The sequence below is a fragment of the Cetorhinus maximus genome, chromosome 12, assembly GCF_964194155.1.
Source record: "Cetorhinus maximus chromosome 12, sCetMax3.hap1.1, whole genome shotgun sequence".
NCBI classification, from domain to species: domain Eukaryota; kingdom Metazoa; phylum Chordata; class Chondrichthyes; order Lamniformes; family Cetorhinidae; genus Cetorhinus; species Cetorhinus maximus.
The window spans coordinates 97,415,606-97,430,626 of NC_135890.1; the positions used below are offsets into that span (position 1 = coordinate 97,415,606).

A 15,021-nucleotide genomic window follows, 5' to 3' on the forward strand; every position below is an offset into this window, starting at 1 on the left:
CAAGGACAACTAGTGATGGGCAATAAATGGTGGCCCAGCCAGCAAAGCCTGCATCCCATGAATGAATTAAAAAAAAGGACTTTGGAGAAGAATGGGAGATCGGAGATGATGCAATAGTTGCAAGGACACAAGATACACGAGCGGGGGGAATGGAGGAGATTTGACAGAGGTGTTCAAAATAAGAGGGACCTGGATAGAGTAGATAGTAAGGAGAAAGGAAGAAGAGTTGAGAACCAGAGGAAATGGAGTTAAGATAATTGCAAAAAGAACCAGAGGCAACATGAGGAAAAACCTTTTTCATCCAGCAATTGGTTAGGAACTGGAAAGCACTGCTTGAAAGTATCATGGCTTTCATTAGGGAATTGGATAAGCAATTAAGAGAAAAAAGGCAGGGCTACCGGGAGAAGGCAGGGAGTAGGACTAGCATAGTTGCTCTAGCAGAGAGCTGGCACAGACCCGACTGAGTGAATGGCCTAATTCTATGATGGAAACCTTTAAAATTCTAACAGGACTAGACAGGGTAGATGCAGGAAGGATGTTCCCGATGGTGGGGAAGTCCAGTACCAGGGGTCACAGTCTGAGGATACGGGGTAGACCATTTAGGACTGAGATAAGGAGAAATTTCTTCACCCAGAGAGTGGTGAGCCAGCGGAATTTGCTACCAGAGAAAGTAGTTGAGGCCAAAACATTGCATGTTTTCAGGGAGTTTGATATAGCTCTTGGGGTGAAAGGGATCAAAGGATATGGGGAGAAAGCGGGAGCAGGTCATTGAGTTGGATCAGCCATGATCATAATGAATGGCGGAGCAGGCTCAAAGAGCCGAATGGCCTACTCCTGCTCCTAGTTTCTATGAAATGGAGTGGTATAGTACCTCAGGAGAGGGAACCATTTCTAAGGTTAACTAGTATGGGTGTCAGGAAAGGAAACTGAACGGTCAGCAGGTCGATGCCCTTTCAAACGTTAACTGTTTTTCTCTCTCCACAGATGTTGCTTGAGCTGCTGAGTGTTTCTCTTTATTTTAGATCTCCAGCATCCTCAGTACTTCCGCTTTTTGTAATGAAAGAGACAGCCTGTCCAAACTAAAATGTAAAAAAATAAAGCAGTCGATAGGCTGCGGTGCCCGCCAGCCAGGAAAAGGTTCAAGCGAACCAGCGGGCATGGCATGTGCGTATTCTGAGATCAGTCGGGTGAACGCCAGGAGATTGAAAGGTGACCTCGCAGAGCCGTGGAGATCCAGGTGATCAGCAGGAATCTGAACCGCTGTGTGCCAGTGACCCTGATGGCAATGGTCTGGCTGCAGCGACAAGGCAACTGCTCAGGGTGGCTCAGAATGTTAACATTTAAACTGGGCGCGCGGAGACCTGGGCTCCCCAACTGCCAGCGCTCGCGGAAAGCAGCCTGGGCGGGGCCAACGGCGGGTGGGCGGGGCAACGGCGGGGGGCGGGGGAACGGAGAATGGACGAATCAAACGGCCGAGGGACGGAGAGTGGGCGGGACAAACGGCCGAGGGACGGAGAGTGGGCGTGGAGAAAGAGGGGGAGTGGGCGAAAGTGGCGCCAAAACGGGAGTTTGAGCGGCCGCCTGTTGCCGACGAAGCTCTGCAGCCCAGATTCCACCGACAATTATTTCATAAGGGGAAAACATATTTTATCCAATTTTTTTAATCTTAATTTTGAAGTAATTTTACCGACTTGCTTGTTAAATTTGATGGTTGTGTTGGTAGCAAGTGAAACTAGGCGGTTTGACCTTGTGCTGGTGTGAAAAACACCTGAAGTGCACCTGAACATGAAGTGCATCATACCTGGAAACAACTTGAGAGGTAATAAGACCATAAGATGTAGGAGCAGAAGTAGGCCATTCGGCCCATCGAGTCTGCTCCGCCATCCAATGAGTTCATGGCTGATCTGATAATCCTCAACTCCACTTCCCTGCCTTTTCCCCATAACCCTTGATTCCCTTACTGATTAAAAATCTATCTCAGCCTTGAATATACTTAACCACCCAGCCTCTGCGGTAAATAATTCCACAGATTGACTACCCTCTGAGAGAAGAAATTCCTCCTCATCTCTGAGATTATGCCCTTTGGTCCTAGACTCTCCCACAAAGGAAAACAACCTCTCAAAATCTACCCTGTCAAGCCCCCTAAGAGTCTTGTATATTTCAATAAAGTTACCTCTCATTCTTCTAAACTCCAATGAGTACAAGCCCAACCGACTCAAACTCTTCTCAGAAGAAAATCCCTCCATCCCTGGGATCAACCTAGTGAACCTTCTCTGGACTGCCTCCAATGCCAGTATATATTTCCTTAGATAAGGGGACTAAAACTGTTCACAGTATTCTAGGTGTGGTCTAACTACTGCCTTGTATAGTTTTAGCAAGAATTCCCTATTTTTATGTTCCATTCCCTTTGAAATAAAGGCCAACATTCAATTTGCCTTCCCTATTACCTGCTGAACTTGTATGCTCGCCTTTTGGGATTCATGCGTGAGGATCGCCCAAATCCCTCTGTGCTGCAGCTTTCTTCAGTCTTTCTCCTTTTAAATAATGTTCAGCTCCTCAATTCTGCCAAAGTGCATAACCTCATACTCTCCCACATTATATTCCATTTGCCACATTTTTGCCCACTCACTTAACCTGTCTATATCCCTCTGTAGACTCTTTGTGTCATCCTCACCACTTGCCTTCCCACCTATTTTTGTGTCATCTGCAAAGTTGGCGACAGTACATTCATTTCCCTCATCCAAATCACTGATCCCTGTGGCACTCCACAAGTTGCCATCCTGAAAATACCCCCTGTATCTCTACTCTCTGTCATCTATTAGTTAGCCAATCCTCTATCCATGCTAATATACTACCCCCATGGGCTTTTATCTTATTAAGTAACTTTCCATGTGGTACCTTATCGAACGCCTTTTGGAAATCCAAATCTATTACATCTACTGGTTCCCCTTTATGTATCCTGCTTGTTACCTCCTCAAAGAATTCTAATAAATTTGTCAGGCATGATTTCCCCTTCATGAAGCCATGCTGACTCTGCTTGATTAGATTATGCAGTTCTAAATGCTCTGCTATTACATCCTTTATAATAGACTCCAACATTTTCCCAATGACATGTTAAGCTAACTGGCCTTTAATTATCTGTTTTATTGTCTCCCTCCCTTTTTGAATAAGGGTGTTACATTGGCAGTTTTCCAAAGGACTCTTGGAAGATTACTACCAGTGCATCCACTCTCTCTGCAGCTATTTCCTTTAATATCCTAGGATGCAACCCATTAGGTCCAGGTGACTTATTGGCCTTTAGCCCCATTATTTTCCCTGGTACTTTTTCTCTAGTGATAATTATTGTATTTATTTCCTCCCCCCCTTTTGCTCCATGATTATTTAGTATTTTTTGTATGCTTCTACCGTGAAGACTAATGCAAAGTATTTATTCAACTCCTCTACCATTTCCTGGTTCCCCATTATTATTTCCCCAGCCTCATTCTCTAAGGGGCCTATATTGACTTTGGCCTCTCTTCCTTTTTATATATTTAAAGAAGCTCTTACTGTCCGTTTTTATATTACTTGCTAGTTTACCCTCAAAGTTTATTTTCTCCTACTATTATTTCTTTGGTCATCTTTTGCTGGTTTTTAAAACTTTCCCAGTCCTCTGGATTGTTATAACTGATGCAGTTGGTAAAGCTGAGTTATTTAAAAATCCCAGAGGGAAACTTTAAACAACTGCCATAACCTATAATTTTAAGTGTTATGTTTGAGATGTGACTCTAAATTCAGGAATCAGACCACCAGTTCTCGAGGTTTTACATTAAACTAATTGAAACATTTTATTAATTTACACAGGTTAAAATTTATATACACATGGCTACAAATGACTACTATCATAACTTTTAACAAATTCCCAAACTAATCTCAATTAAGGCAACCCATAGGCTTAACCAGACACCAAGCAAAGCATTTTCATCGTACAAATTCAAAATGAGGCTCTTTTTACTTTGATTCCTACGGAGACGTTTGGAGGCTTACAGCTGCTTTTTATCTCACATCGTAAGTATAATTATCGCAAGTAATTACATATTTATTTGTGTTTGAGGTGATTATCGAGGATAATACATTTTGGAGCAGGGTTACACAGATCACCTATGGCCATCCAGGAGTTTGGATTTGAAAGTGATTTAATTTTGTTTCAAAATTATCTTTGCTTTCCAATCCCTGATCTTTTGCATTAATCGTATTTTGGACAAGAAGCATGTCATGTCTGGCCCTCTAGATCTGACATCTCATAAAAAGATTAATGAGGAGGGAAAAGTATGAGAGAAAGCTAGCTAGTAATATAAAGATGGACAGTAAAAGTTTCTATAGATATTTAAATAAGCAAAGAATTAACAAAGTGAGCATTGGTGAATCTATGGAATTCATTGCCACAGAAGGCTGTGGAGGCCAGGTCATTGAGTGTATTTAAGACCGAGATAGATAGGTTCTTGATCGGTAAGGGGATCAAAGGTTACGGGGAGAAGGCGGGAGAATGGGGTTGAGAAACTTATCAGCCATGATTGAATGGCGGAGCAGACTCGATGGGCCGAATGGCCTAATTTCTGCTCCTATGTCTTATGGTTTTATGGTCTTTAGAAATTGTGCCTGGGGAATTGATAATGGAAGGTAGGGAGATGGCGAATGAATTAAACAGATATTTTGCTTTGGTCTTCACTATAGTGGACACAAGTAACATCTCGGAAATAATTGTAAATCAGGAAATGGAAGGGAGGGAGGAACTGGAAAACTATAATCACCTGGGAAGTGGTATTGAGCAAATTGTTGGGGTAGCAGGCTGACAAATCCCTAGGTCTGGATGGACTTCACCCTAAGATCTTGAAAGAATTGGCTAGTGAGATAGTTGATGAATTGGTTTTCATTTTCCAAAATTCCCTAGATTCGGGGAATGTTCCATTAGATTGGAAAATAGCAAATGTAACTCCTTTTTTAAAAAAGGGAGGGAGACAGAAAACAGGAAACTACAGGTCAGTTAGCCTAACATTTGTCATAGGGAAAATGTTAGAAGCAATTATTAAAGATGTTGTAGCAGGGCACTTGGAAAAATTCAAGGCAATCAGGCAGAGTCAACATGGTTTTGTGAAAGGGAAATCATGTTTAACCAATTTATTGGAGTTCTTTGAAGGAGTCACATGTGCTGTGGATAATGGGAACCAGTGGATGCACTGTACATAGATTTCCAGAAGGCATTTAATAACATGCCACATCAAAGGTTATTGCGAAAAATAAAAGCGCATGGTGTAGGGGGTAACATACAGGCATGGATAGAAGATTAGCTAGCTAATAGGAAACTGAGAGTAGGTATAAATGGGTCTTTTTCTGGTTGGCAGAATGGTGTGCCACAAGGTTTTTTCCTGACTTCCTCTCCCACTTCCATGTCCTGATTTATAGTTGCTTCTGGGATGTTGTATCTTCTATAGTGAAAACTGATGCAAAATACTTGTTCAATTCATCTGCCATCTCCTTGTTTTCCATTATCAATTCTCCAGACTCACTTTCTATAGGACGAACGCTCACTTTGTTAACTCTTTTCTTTTTTAAATATTTATAAAAACCTTAGCATCTGTTTTTATATTTCTGGCTAGCTTTCTCTCATACTCTAATGTTTTCCTATTTATTAGTATTTTAGTCATTCTTTGCTGTTCCTTATATTCTGTCCAATCTTCAGACCTGCCATCTGTCTTCGCACAATTGTATGCTTTTTCTTTAAGTTTGATACTATCTTTAACCTTTCTAGTTAACCACAGATGGTATGTCCGTCCCTTGGATGTTTTTGTACTCGTTGGAATGTATCTATTCTGTGCATTCTGAAATATCCACATAAATATTAGCCACTGCAACTCTATTGACCTATCCCTTAATATACTTTGCCAATTCGCTTTAGCCAGCTCAGCTTTCATGCCCTCATAATTGCCCTTATTTAAGTTTAAAAACATAGTCTCGGACCCACTCCTCTCTCCCTCAAACTGAATGTAAAATTCAAGCATATTGTTGTTGTTGCTACCTAGGGGTGCCTTCACTATGAGATCATTAATTACTCCCATATCATTGCACAATACCAGGTCTAGTATAGCCTGTTCTCTGGTTGGCTCCAAATCATCCTGTTCTAAGAAACTATCCCGAAAGCATTCAATGCACTCTTCATCTAGGCTACCTTTGCCCACCTGACTTTTCCAGTCTAAATGTAAATTAAAATCTCCCATGATTATCATGTGCCTTTCTGACAAGCTCCCATTATTTCTTCCTTTAACCATGTGATTACTGTTAGGAGGCCTGTACACAACTTCCACAAGTGGCTTCTTTCCGTTACCATTTCTCACCTCTACCCAAACTGTTTCTACATCCTGGTTTCCTGAACTTAGGTCATCCCTCTCTATTGTGCTAATACCATCATTAACAAACAGAGCCATCCCTCCACCTTTTCTGCACTTCCTGTCCTTCCTAACTATCCTGTACCCTTCAATATTCATGTCCCAATCCATGTCCTTCTGCAGCCATGTCTCTGTAATGGCTATCAAATCATATTTATTTATTTCTCTATTTATGTGTGCTCTCAGGTCACCCGTTTTGTTTCCAATGCTACGTGCATTCAGATACAGCGTTTTTAGTTTTATCCATTTATTCTTTTTATAATCTCTAGTTTCATCTGTTGATTTACTGTTAGATTTCTACTCTCTATCCCTTCCTGTCATGGTCTGTTTTTCATTTCCTATAATAATACCTTTTTCTTCTGCCATGTCTGTGCTCTTTGATTTACCACATCTTCCCCCCACTATTTAGTTTAAAATCCTCTCTACTTCCCTAGTTATGTGGCTCGCAAGAACAACAGTCCCAGCACGGTTCGGGTATAGACCGTCCCAACGGTACAGATCCCACTTTGCCTAGTACTGGTCCCAGTGCCCCACAAACCTGAACCCATTTCTCCCACACCAGCCTTTGAGCCACACATTCATTTCCCTAATCTGATTTGTCCTATGCCAATTTGCATGTGGCTCAGGTAATAATCCAGAGATTATAATCTTTGAGGTTCTACTTCTTAATTTGGTGCCTAGGTCCTCACACTGATTATGCAGAACTTCCTTCTTTGTCCTGCCTATGTCGTTAGTACTAGCATGGACTATGACGACTGGGTCCTCCCCCTCCCACTGCAAGTTCTTCTCCAGCCCTGTGCTGATGTTGCGAACCCTGGCACCGGGCAGACAACACAGCCGTCTGGACTCTCACTCTTTTCTGCCGAGAATGGCATCAATCCCTCTGATTATACTATCCCCTACTACCACTACATTCCTTTTGTGCTCCCCCCACTTGAATGGCTTCCTGTACCATGGTGCCATGGCCGGTTAGCTCATCCACCTTGCAGCCCCCACTCTCATCTAAACAAGCTGAAAAAACCTCACACCTCTTGGACAATTGCAAGGCTGAGGCTCCGGCACACCTGCCCTCTGAGTCTCCTTACCTGCCTCACTCGCAATCACATGCTCCTGTCCCCAACTACTGACTAAATCAGAAGACTCTGTTCTAAGAGGTGTGACTGCCTCCTGGTACAAAGAATCCAGGTAACTTTCCCCCTCCTTGATGTGTCGCAGTGTCTGTACTTCAGCCTCCAGCTGATAAACTCTGAGCCGAAGCTGCTCAAACTTCAAACACTTATTGCAGACGTGTTTGTCCTGGATCAAACTGGCATCAAGGAGCTCCCACATGCTGCAGCTGTGTCACATCACTTGTCATGACATCCTTAATGTGTTCTAATTAACTATTTAATTATTTTATTCAATTATATATTTTACTTCTGTTTTTATATATTTTATTAACCTTACCACCAATTGCTAGACTATTTTGAACCTTAGGAATAGAATAAACCTTAGTCCTTTACCAGATACTCACCAAATAATTATCTTCTCCTGTAGCAGAGTACGACCACTAGCTGAAGGCTGAGAAAGTTAAAAAGCAGAAAGCAAAAGAGTACCTTTTTCCCTTCCTTCCCTAACTCCCTTAATTACCCAACTCCCAGCACTCTATTCTAAGCCGCACTTCTTGCAGTAACCTTACCTAAAGCACCGAATTCCCCTTATGCACCGAATTCCCACTTTGAATCAAATTCCCAAATATACTCACTCGGTCTCTGTCTCACTCAGGCCGAAGTCTCCCCTAACTGATTGTGCACCCCTTTACTGATCCAAGGGATGAAAGGTTATCGGGGGTAGGTAGGAATGTGGGATTGAGGTTACAATCAGATCAGCCATGATCTTATTAAATGGCGGAGCAGGCTCAAGGAGCCAAGTGGCAAACTCCAGTTCCTAATTCATATGTTCAAATGTATGTATCTCAGGATTCATGAAAATGATATCCTGTCAAAATAGAATTTCCACCATTTTAATCACCTTTCAGCCTCATCATTACTGATGACTATTTCTTAAGATTTTTCTTTCTTTCTTCTTACCCTTCCACATTTATTTTTTAAAAATCTGGCATATTTGACATAGAATTGTCATCCAGTCTAAAGCAACTTTCAATGACTCAATAATTTTTGTGCTTCTCCATATCCCATATAACATGCTTAGCCAAGAGGTGAGCAGCCAATTTGCTTTAGGATCAGTTGGTAGTGTGATGGTTGATTTTTTTTTCCTTGTGTTATCTTGTCCTACTGCTGTTACAGAACAATGTCTCTCCAGAATGTCATAATTGAGATTGGAAAGCAGGAATCTGAAATAAAACAAAATGCTGGAAATGCTCAGCAGGTCAGGCAGCATCTGTGGTGAGAGAAACAGAGTTAATATTTCAGGTCGATGACCTTCCATCAGGACGTAGGAAATTGAAACTCTTATTCCATTTTAAGTAATGCATAGTGTAAAAAAAATGGTATTTATATTTTACAGCATTTGGAAAGGCAATACATGCCCTGTCCCGAATTGGTGATGAGTTATGGTTTGACCCTTTAGAGAAAGGGGTAAGTCATTGACATTAGCAACTCCTTTGTGGCACTGAAGGGGCGACTTAAACCAGGTGGGCAATTAAAAACACACATGGGATTTACCTGCTGAGGTCCTGCTCCTTTCTCACAGGTTCTGATTTTAACCTGCTCTTCTGAACCAAAATCCAATGTGACCCTTCTTTAAATCTGGCGATGACAACATTGGGAGTCCAACTACTGTTTTACGCAGAGACCTACTTGGGGAAGCCATTGTGGCTTCCTTAGACCAATCTAGTGGGTAGAGGCAGAATAGACCAAGTAAAAAACTTTATTTGACTTTTCTTGTGGGACCAGGAGGTGCAGAAGTACTTTCAGGGCCTGAGAAGAAAAGTTTAGGCTTCCACTCCCTCCTGGATTGTGAGGTCTTTCCAAATCCTCTTCTGGTAACTTACCCGAGTGCTGAACTGTCCCTTTGGTCTCTGGTGATGGCTTCCTGCTAACAGTCCACTCTGGCTGTTGATCCCTGGCTGGTTTCAGGTGGGAACCAGCTTGGGATTGCATTGCCGAGGTCTGTGAATTAAATTTTCCTGGGCCTCAAACTGATGAGTGAGGTATTCCTGCAAAGTGTATATTTATAACTTTGGGATGAGGACAGGATATGGCTCAGCTTTAACGTCATCTCCACAACAACATTCAAACATTCACTGTTTAACATTATATTTGGAGAATGGCTACCTACATTAAAGTGCCAATAGTGCAACAGTGCTCCAGCATGAGTCAGAGCTTTCAGGAGAGGAGGAGAGACAAAAGGCGTTTTTAAAAACTAGAACAATTAGGTATTCCCTCCAAAAGAAAGGCTTCCCTTCAATTTTGAATAATCAAATTGTGGAATGGGGAACTCCTTTAAAATTCAATACACTGGCCAAAGACAGCTTGTATTGTTTGAAATACTGAAATATTTTTCCAATTTTAATTTGTTAAAATAATTTTAAGTTTATTAGTTGTACTTCTGCATATTACTATAGATAATGTTTTTGGTTCCCTTTCTTTGCAGCTTGCTTTGAGATCAGTTAATTCTTCTGGGTCAGCATATGCTTGCTTTTTGTTCTCTCCACTCTTCTTCCTGCACTACAGCAGGGGGAACAGGTATCAGCAAGACACTCATGAGAATGAAAATATACCCCTCAACTGTAAGATGGCAATCAAGGTATAGTTTGATTGTTCAGGAGCTACAAGCTGAAACATTGGACAACAACGCCAGATAGTATCTCTGTTGAAATAAATTTTAAAAGTTGATAAATTGTATTACTTTGAAGTAGTTACAACATGTGTGTAAAAATTTAAATCTGTTTCTGGCCTGATTTTCTTGAGTTGTTGTACAGAGAATAAAACCTGACAAATCTCTAACTCCTTTGACTGGAGAAGAACTAGTGTAAATATTACTTACTGGAAGTCAAAAATTTTAATGTTGGACTTAACGCATGGTCTGAATTTGTTTAAAATGTTACTTTATACAAGATGTCAAGATCCCATTGGCTTGTCTTGTGCCATTCAACAATAGGATATTACTGTATGCTCTGTTCACAAGGTATGGTATTGTCTGAAGCAAATTATCTTTAAAGAAATTTTCAGGACTGAATTCAATAGCTCCCTTTCCCCTCCCGAAATCGGGTCTGGGGGCTGTGATGTGTGACCCGCAATTGTTGACTGCAAATCGGGCAGCACACCAGCTCCTTTCAGCCTGCTGTTTTCATGATTGCTGCATCCAGCCAGCATTAACCACAATGTTGATTGATGGGATGCCTGACCAGGGGGTCCAATATTGTGGATTGATAGCATCAGTTAAAGCTAGCCTGCACCTCTTAAAGAGAGGTGCATTGTGGATGGAGCGGATGTTTGCAGAATTGAGAGTGCTGAAACATCTGGGAAATACAGAAGAATGGTGCAACATGGGAGAGACCAGGCACCAAGGTTCTTGGATGCTGTACTGGAAAGCTTGGTGAAGGAGGTGCAAATAAAGAGGGATGGCCTGTATCTGCAGTAGGCCCTCCAAACACGTGCTCAGAATATCTATGCCAGAAGTCAAGCCCAGAAGACCTGGAAGCAGTGTCACAAGAAATTCAATGACCTCAAGATGGTTAAGATCTGTGAATGCCTTATCCTACCAATTGTATCACTAGTTTCAGACACTGATCAATTCATCATAGCTTTATCATTCATGTACCAACAATCTGTATCAATCAGGACTCATTCCTGACACTTATATGCTGCAGCGCACCATTACACACTTAGCATTGACACAAGCCTTACACCCAGTTCTCACAGCTTGTAATTGCTGCCAGCTGTTCAACTATGACAGCACATCACCCAAACAGATTTTACAACACTGACACATTTCCATCTCTCTTGCAGGACAAGACTGCATACAACTAGAGACAACAGGAGCTAAGTGGAGAGTGACAGGCATCTCTGTACATCTGACCCCCTTGGAGGAGGTGACACAAGCCATTATTGGGTTGTCCATTGCTGATATCAGTGGAAGCAAAGGCGCTGAAACCACGGAAGATGACAGTATCCTCATACCTAATTCTCCTCAGATCCCATCTCCCCATCATCCCACACTCTCATGATATACAAGCTGCAGATGATTTAAACATGCAAGTCTTCCTTTCTCCCAATCCTTGTCGCAACACCACCTTACCCTTGTGTCTTTGTCTTTTCCAATACTCAACCTGGCCAGGCAGTGCAGGAACAGTAAGAAGACAGAGATTATGAAAACTCAGCAACATCACCTGACAGCACACTCTCACCACCAGCTCCAACACTGACACCTTGTAATTTAGAGAATATTATAGAGGTGGGATCTGCATGAATGACCTGCAGCCAGGGCAGGGGACAAGGATAGTGCAGGTGTTAGCTCGCCAGAGGGTGAAGATGTAAATAGGATCCACTGCAGAGAACTCAGATGAGCAATTTGATAAAGCAGCTTAAAGAAGAAAGACTTATGGGTATGCACAATGAAATGCTCAGTGCATTGGGAAGCCTGCCAGAAAGCCTACGAGCAATGTTAGGAAGCATTGAAGAGTTCAGCAGAAAATTGACACATCTTTGCACAGGGCTCAATGCCCATCCTTTCCAGCATCAAAATGGAGGTCAATTTCATGAGCACACTTGTGGACCCAACCATGATATAGGGTTTGATGGCTGATGCCTCAGTTTCCATTCCAGTACCCACCATCTGAATGCTGATGTGGAAGCTCAAACTTCTGTCAAGCAAGATCAGACTGCTGCCATGCAAGCTCAACTTGCTGTAATCTTTGCAGATATCAGTGTTGAAAGGGGCTTGCAGGCTGTCACAGCAGTTCAACAATCTGTCCTTCCACATTTTACTGGAATTGCTAACACCATGCTGAGGAAACACCAGTGGCCCCATTGAACACATTCCTGCTGTTCTTTCTTAGGAAGAGAACATTTGTCCTCCCGTCCCTGCCACTCCATCTGTGTCCTTGCTCCTACCTGCCAGGCAGTCGGCACAGACTGCTTCTTCCCATGCCAAGATGGGGCAGTCCATACCTGGGCCTTCCACCAACCATGCTGTAGTCACTGGGGAAGCGCTAGGGTAGGTGAGAAAGCACGTAAGCCATACAGTAAGGGAATACACACGGATGACTAGTTGACTTTTTATGGAATGATTTGTATTATAAATTTGGTTTTGAATATTTATTTTTGTATTATGGCCAAATAGACTTTGATGGTCAGCAACAGGTGCAGGTCTGTTGGAGAAGGGGAAATTGGGGTTCCAGTTACTGGTATCACACTAGGATGACATCTTCACAAACAGCCTGGCCAGAAAGGGGCTGTCTAGGTTGCCTGCTGTCCTCCTCTTTCCCCCCACTCTCCCCCCACGTCTTCCTCAGACATCTATTCTTGAGCTTCTCACCGTAAAGCTGGTAAAGCAAAGGCTGTTCCTGCATGATGACAAGGTTGTGCAATGTGCAACAGACCATGAGGAACCTTGACACTTGCTCTGCTGAGTACTGGAGGGCTCCCCCAAAGTGTTCCAGGGAGTAGAAGTGTTGTATCAGCATGGCAACATGGCTTTCATTGTATGCATGCTGCACATTTGTGCATAGGTTATGCGCAGGAGTCATCAACCTTGGGGCCAGCGGATAGTACTTGTTGCCCAGGAGCCACCCTTTAGCTTGCCCTGGTGTCTGAATTGCAGATGGCATAGCATACTGCTGTAGAATGAAGACATCATAACTGCTGCCTCGATGCTGGGCATTGACCATGATAATCTGCCTATGGTTATATAGCTGAATGCTGAGTGTTGGAATTCCTTTCAGTTTAGTATAGACCTGAGATGTGCTTGTAAACCAATGTAAACGCAGTCAGAAGCATCCTGCACCATGGGGAAGACTGCAGCCCTAGCAAAGCTGTGTTCAAATCTCCTGCTTCTCACTGGCAAGAGAAAATGAAATGTAGTTACCTTTCAATGAATAGAGTGAGCCAGTGACCTCCCTCATCCAACAGCGGACAGCAGACTGCGAGATGTTGCATACATCTGCAACTCCAGCCTGCAAGTAGCTGGATGCACAAAAGTTCATTGCCAGGGTCACCTTCACAGCCTTTGACAATATGGCCCTTGCACTGAGGTTGCAGTTGTGGCTGCAGGAGGTGGCAGATTTCAGTCTTCACTAAAGTGCAGATGTCACACATTGTTACTTGCTGAGATTTGTGTAGAATTGCTTCCTAAATGCCTCGGGCAGATATGGTCTCCGGCTGAGAGCCCTTCTCCTGCTCCTCTTCCTCCCTTTTTCAACAGCCTGTCCTACTCTACATGGCATCTCTTCATTCTCCAAGTCATGCTGTATTCCAGTGAGAATGGCTACTACTGCACCCATGTCTGGGAGCAACTGGTTTGTGCAGAAGCTTTGAAGTCAGCAGAAGCTTTATGAACAGCTGCCATACTCCCTGAAGAATTGGGTAACTTTGAATTACTACAGAAAGCACCAAATGCTAGTGAAATGGAAGCAACAGCCAACAGAAAGCAACCAGCAACTAACTGTTAAGTAGTTAATGATCCATTTTAAATGGTGTTGGTAGAGGGTCCTTCTTACTTCTGTGCAAGGTCAATTTAGACCATTAAGCTCCAAAATGGTACCACTGACACCATGATCTGCCTGCTCTGCATACTTCTAATGGCCATTTACTGCACATACACTAATGCACTCACCAATATACTGTCTGGCGTCGCTCATCCTAAAGTGTGTACAAGCCACAGATGCCATTTGAGACACCAATGGGCACCTGTAACACCTGAAAAGCTTTGCATCGTTTGCACTTTTTTAACATTTTGATCTTTTTGTCCCCTGTTTTTATGTGAGTATTCAAATTTGACATCTTAGTGGATGTTGAACTCCAAACTCTAGCCATAAGATTTTTAATGACTAGCCTTACTGGTCATTACAAATTCTGTTCCCATCAAATTTATTTAGTAACTTGAAACTTTCTAAAGCAGTGAGTGAGTGTTAAAGGTGTCTTTGATTGGTTGGTAGGAACCATATTTATTGCGTGTTATGGTGTTTTTAACAATTTGCTATCTTATCCCTCGTATGCTGAATGTAATGCAAATACTCCACGACAGTTGTTGAATTCTTCGGTAGTTTCAACGGATGAGTGTTCAGCCAAATAAAGAAGACTGGTTTAGTCCAGGTTGATGTTGTCTAGTGTGACATTAGGCCAAGTCTCAATTTGCATTACCAATTGCAAATACTGCATATGACATCAATGTTGGAGGGATGGATGGAGACATTGGTTTTGCACCACACTCTGTTGTCCTGAAAGCACTAAACTTGGTTCTCCTCAAATGTTGAAATTGCATGATGACAGAGACTTCTCCATTTGGATCTGTCCAAGGTTGTTTTTTCTCTTGTATTGAGATCAAGCTTGCAAGCTCTGAGGTTGGCTTTCAGAATGTCTTGATTAATTTACTCTCACCAGTATCTAGTTAGTCTTAATGGTATTTCTGGAACTTGAGTTTGTGGCCTGCTTGTTAATGA

The 15,021-nt window shown here is 42.5% G+C and overlaps 1 protein-coding gene across 1 annotated transcript in view; it reads left to right on the plus strand.

Moving 5' to 3' along the window:
- Positions 1–1,601: 1,601 nt before the first annotated feature.
- Positions 1,602–15,021, plus strand: part of LOC144688008 (cell cycle checkpoint control protein RAD9B-like) — a 44,789-nt gene continuing 31,369 nt past the window's right edge. Inside the window, exons 1-3 of the mRNA XM_078554661.1 lie at positions 1,602–1,819; positions 8,925–8,995; positions 10,014–10,166. Of these exons, the coding sequence (XP_078410787.1) occupies positions 1,786–1,819; positions 8,925–8,995; positions 10,014–10,166 (258 nt within the window). The 5' untranslated portion in view covers positions 1,602–1,785. The remainder of the gene's footprint in view (positions 1,820–8,924; positions 8,996–10,013; positions 10,167–15,021) is intronic.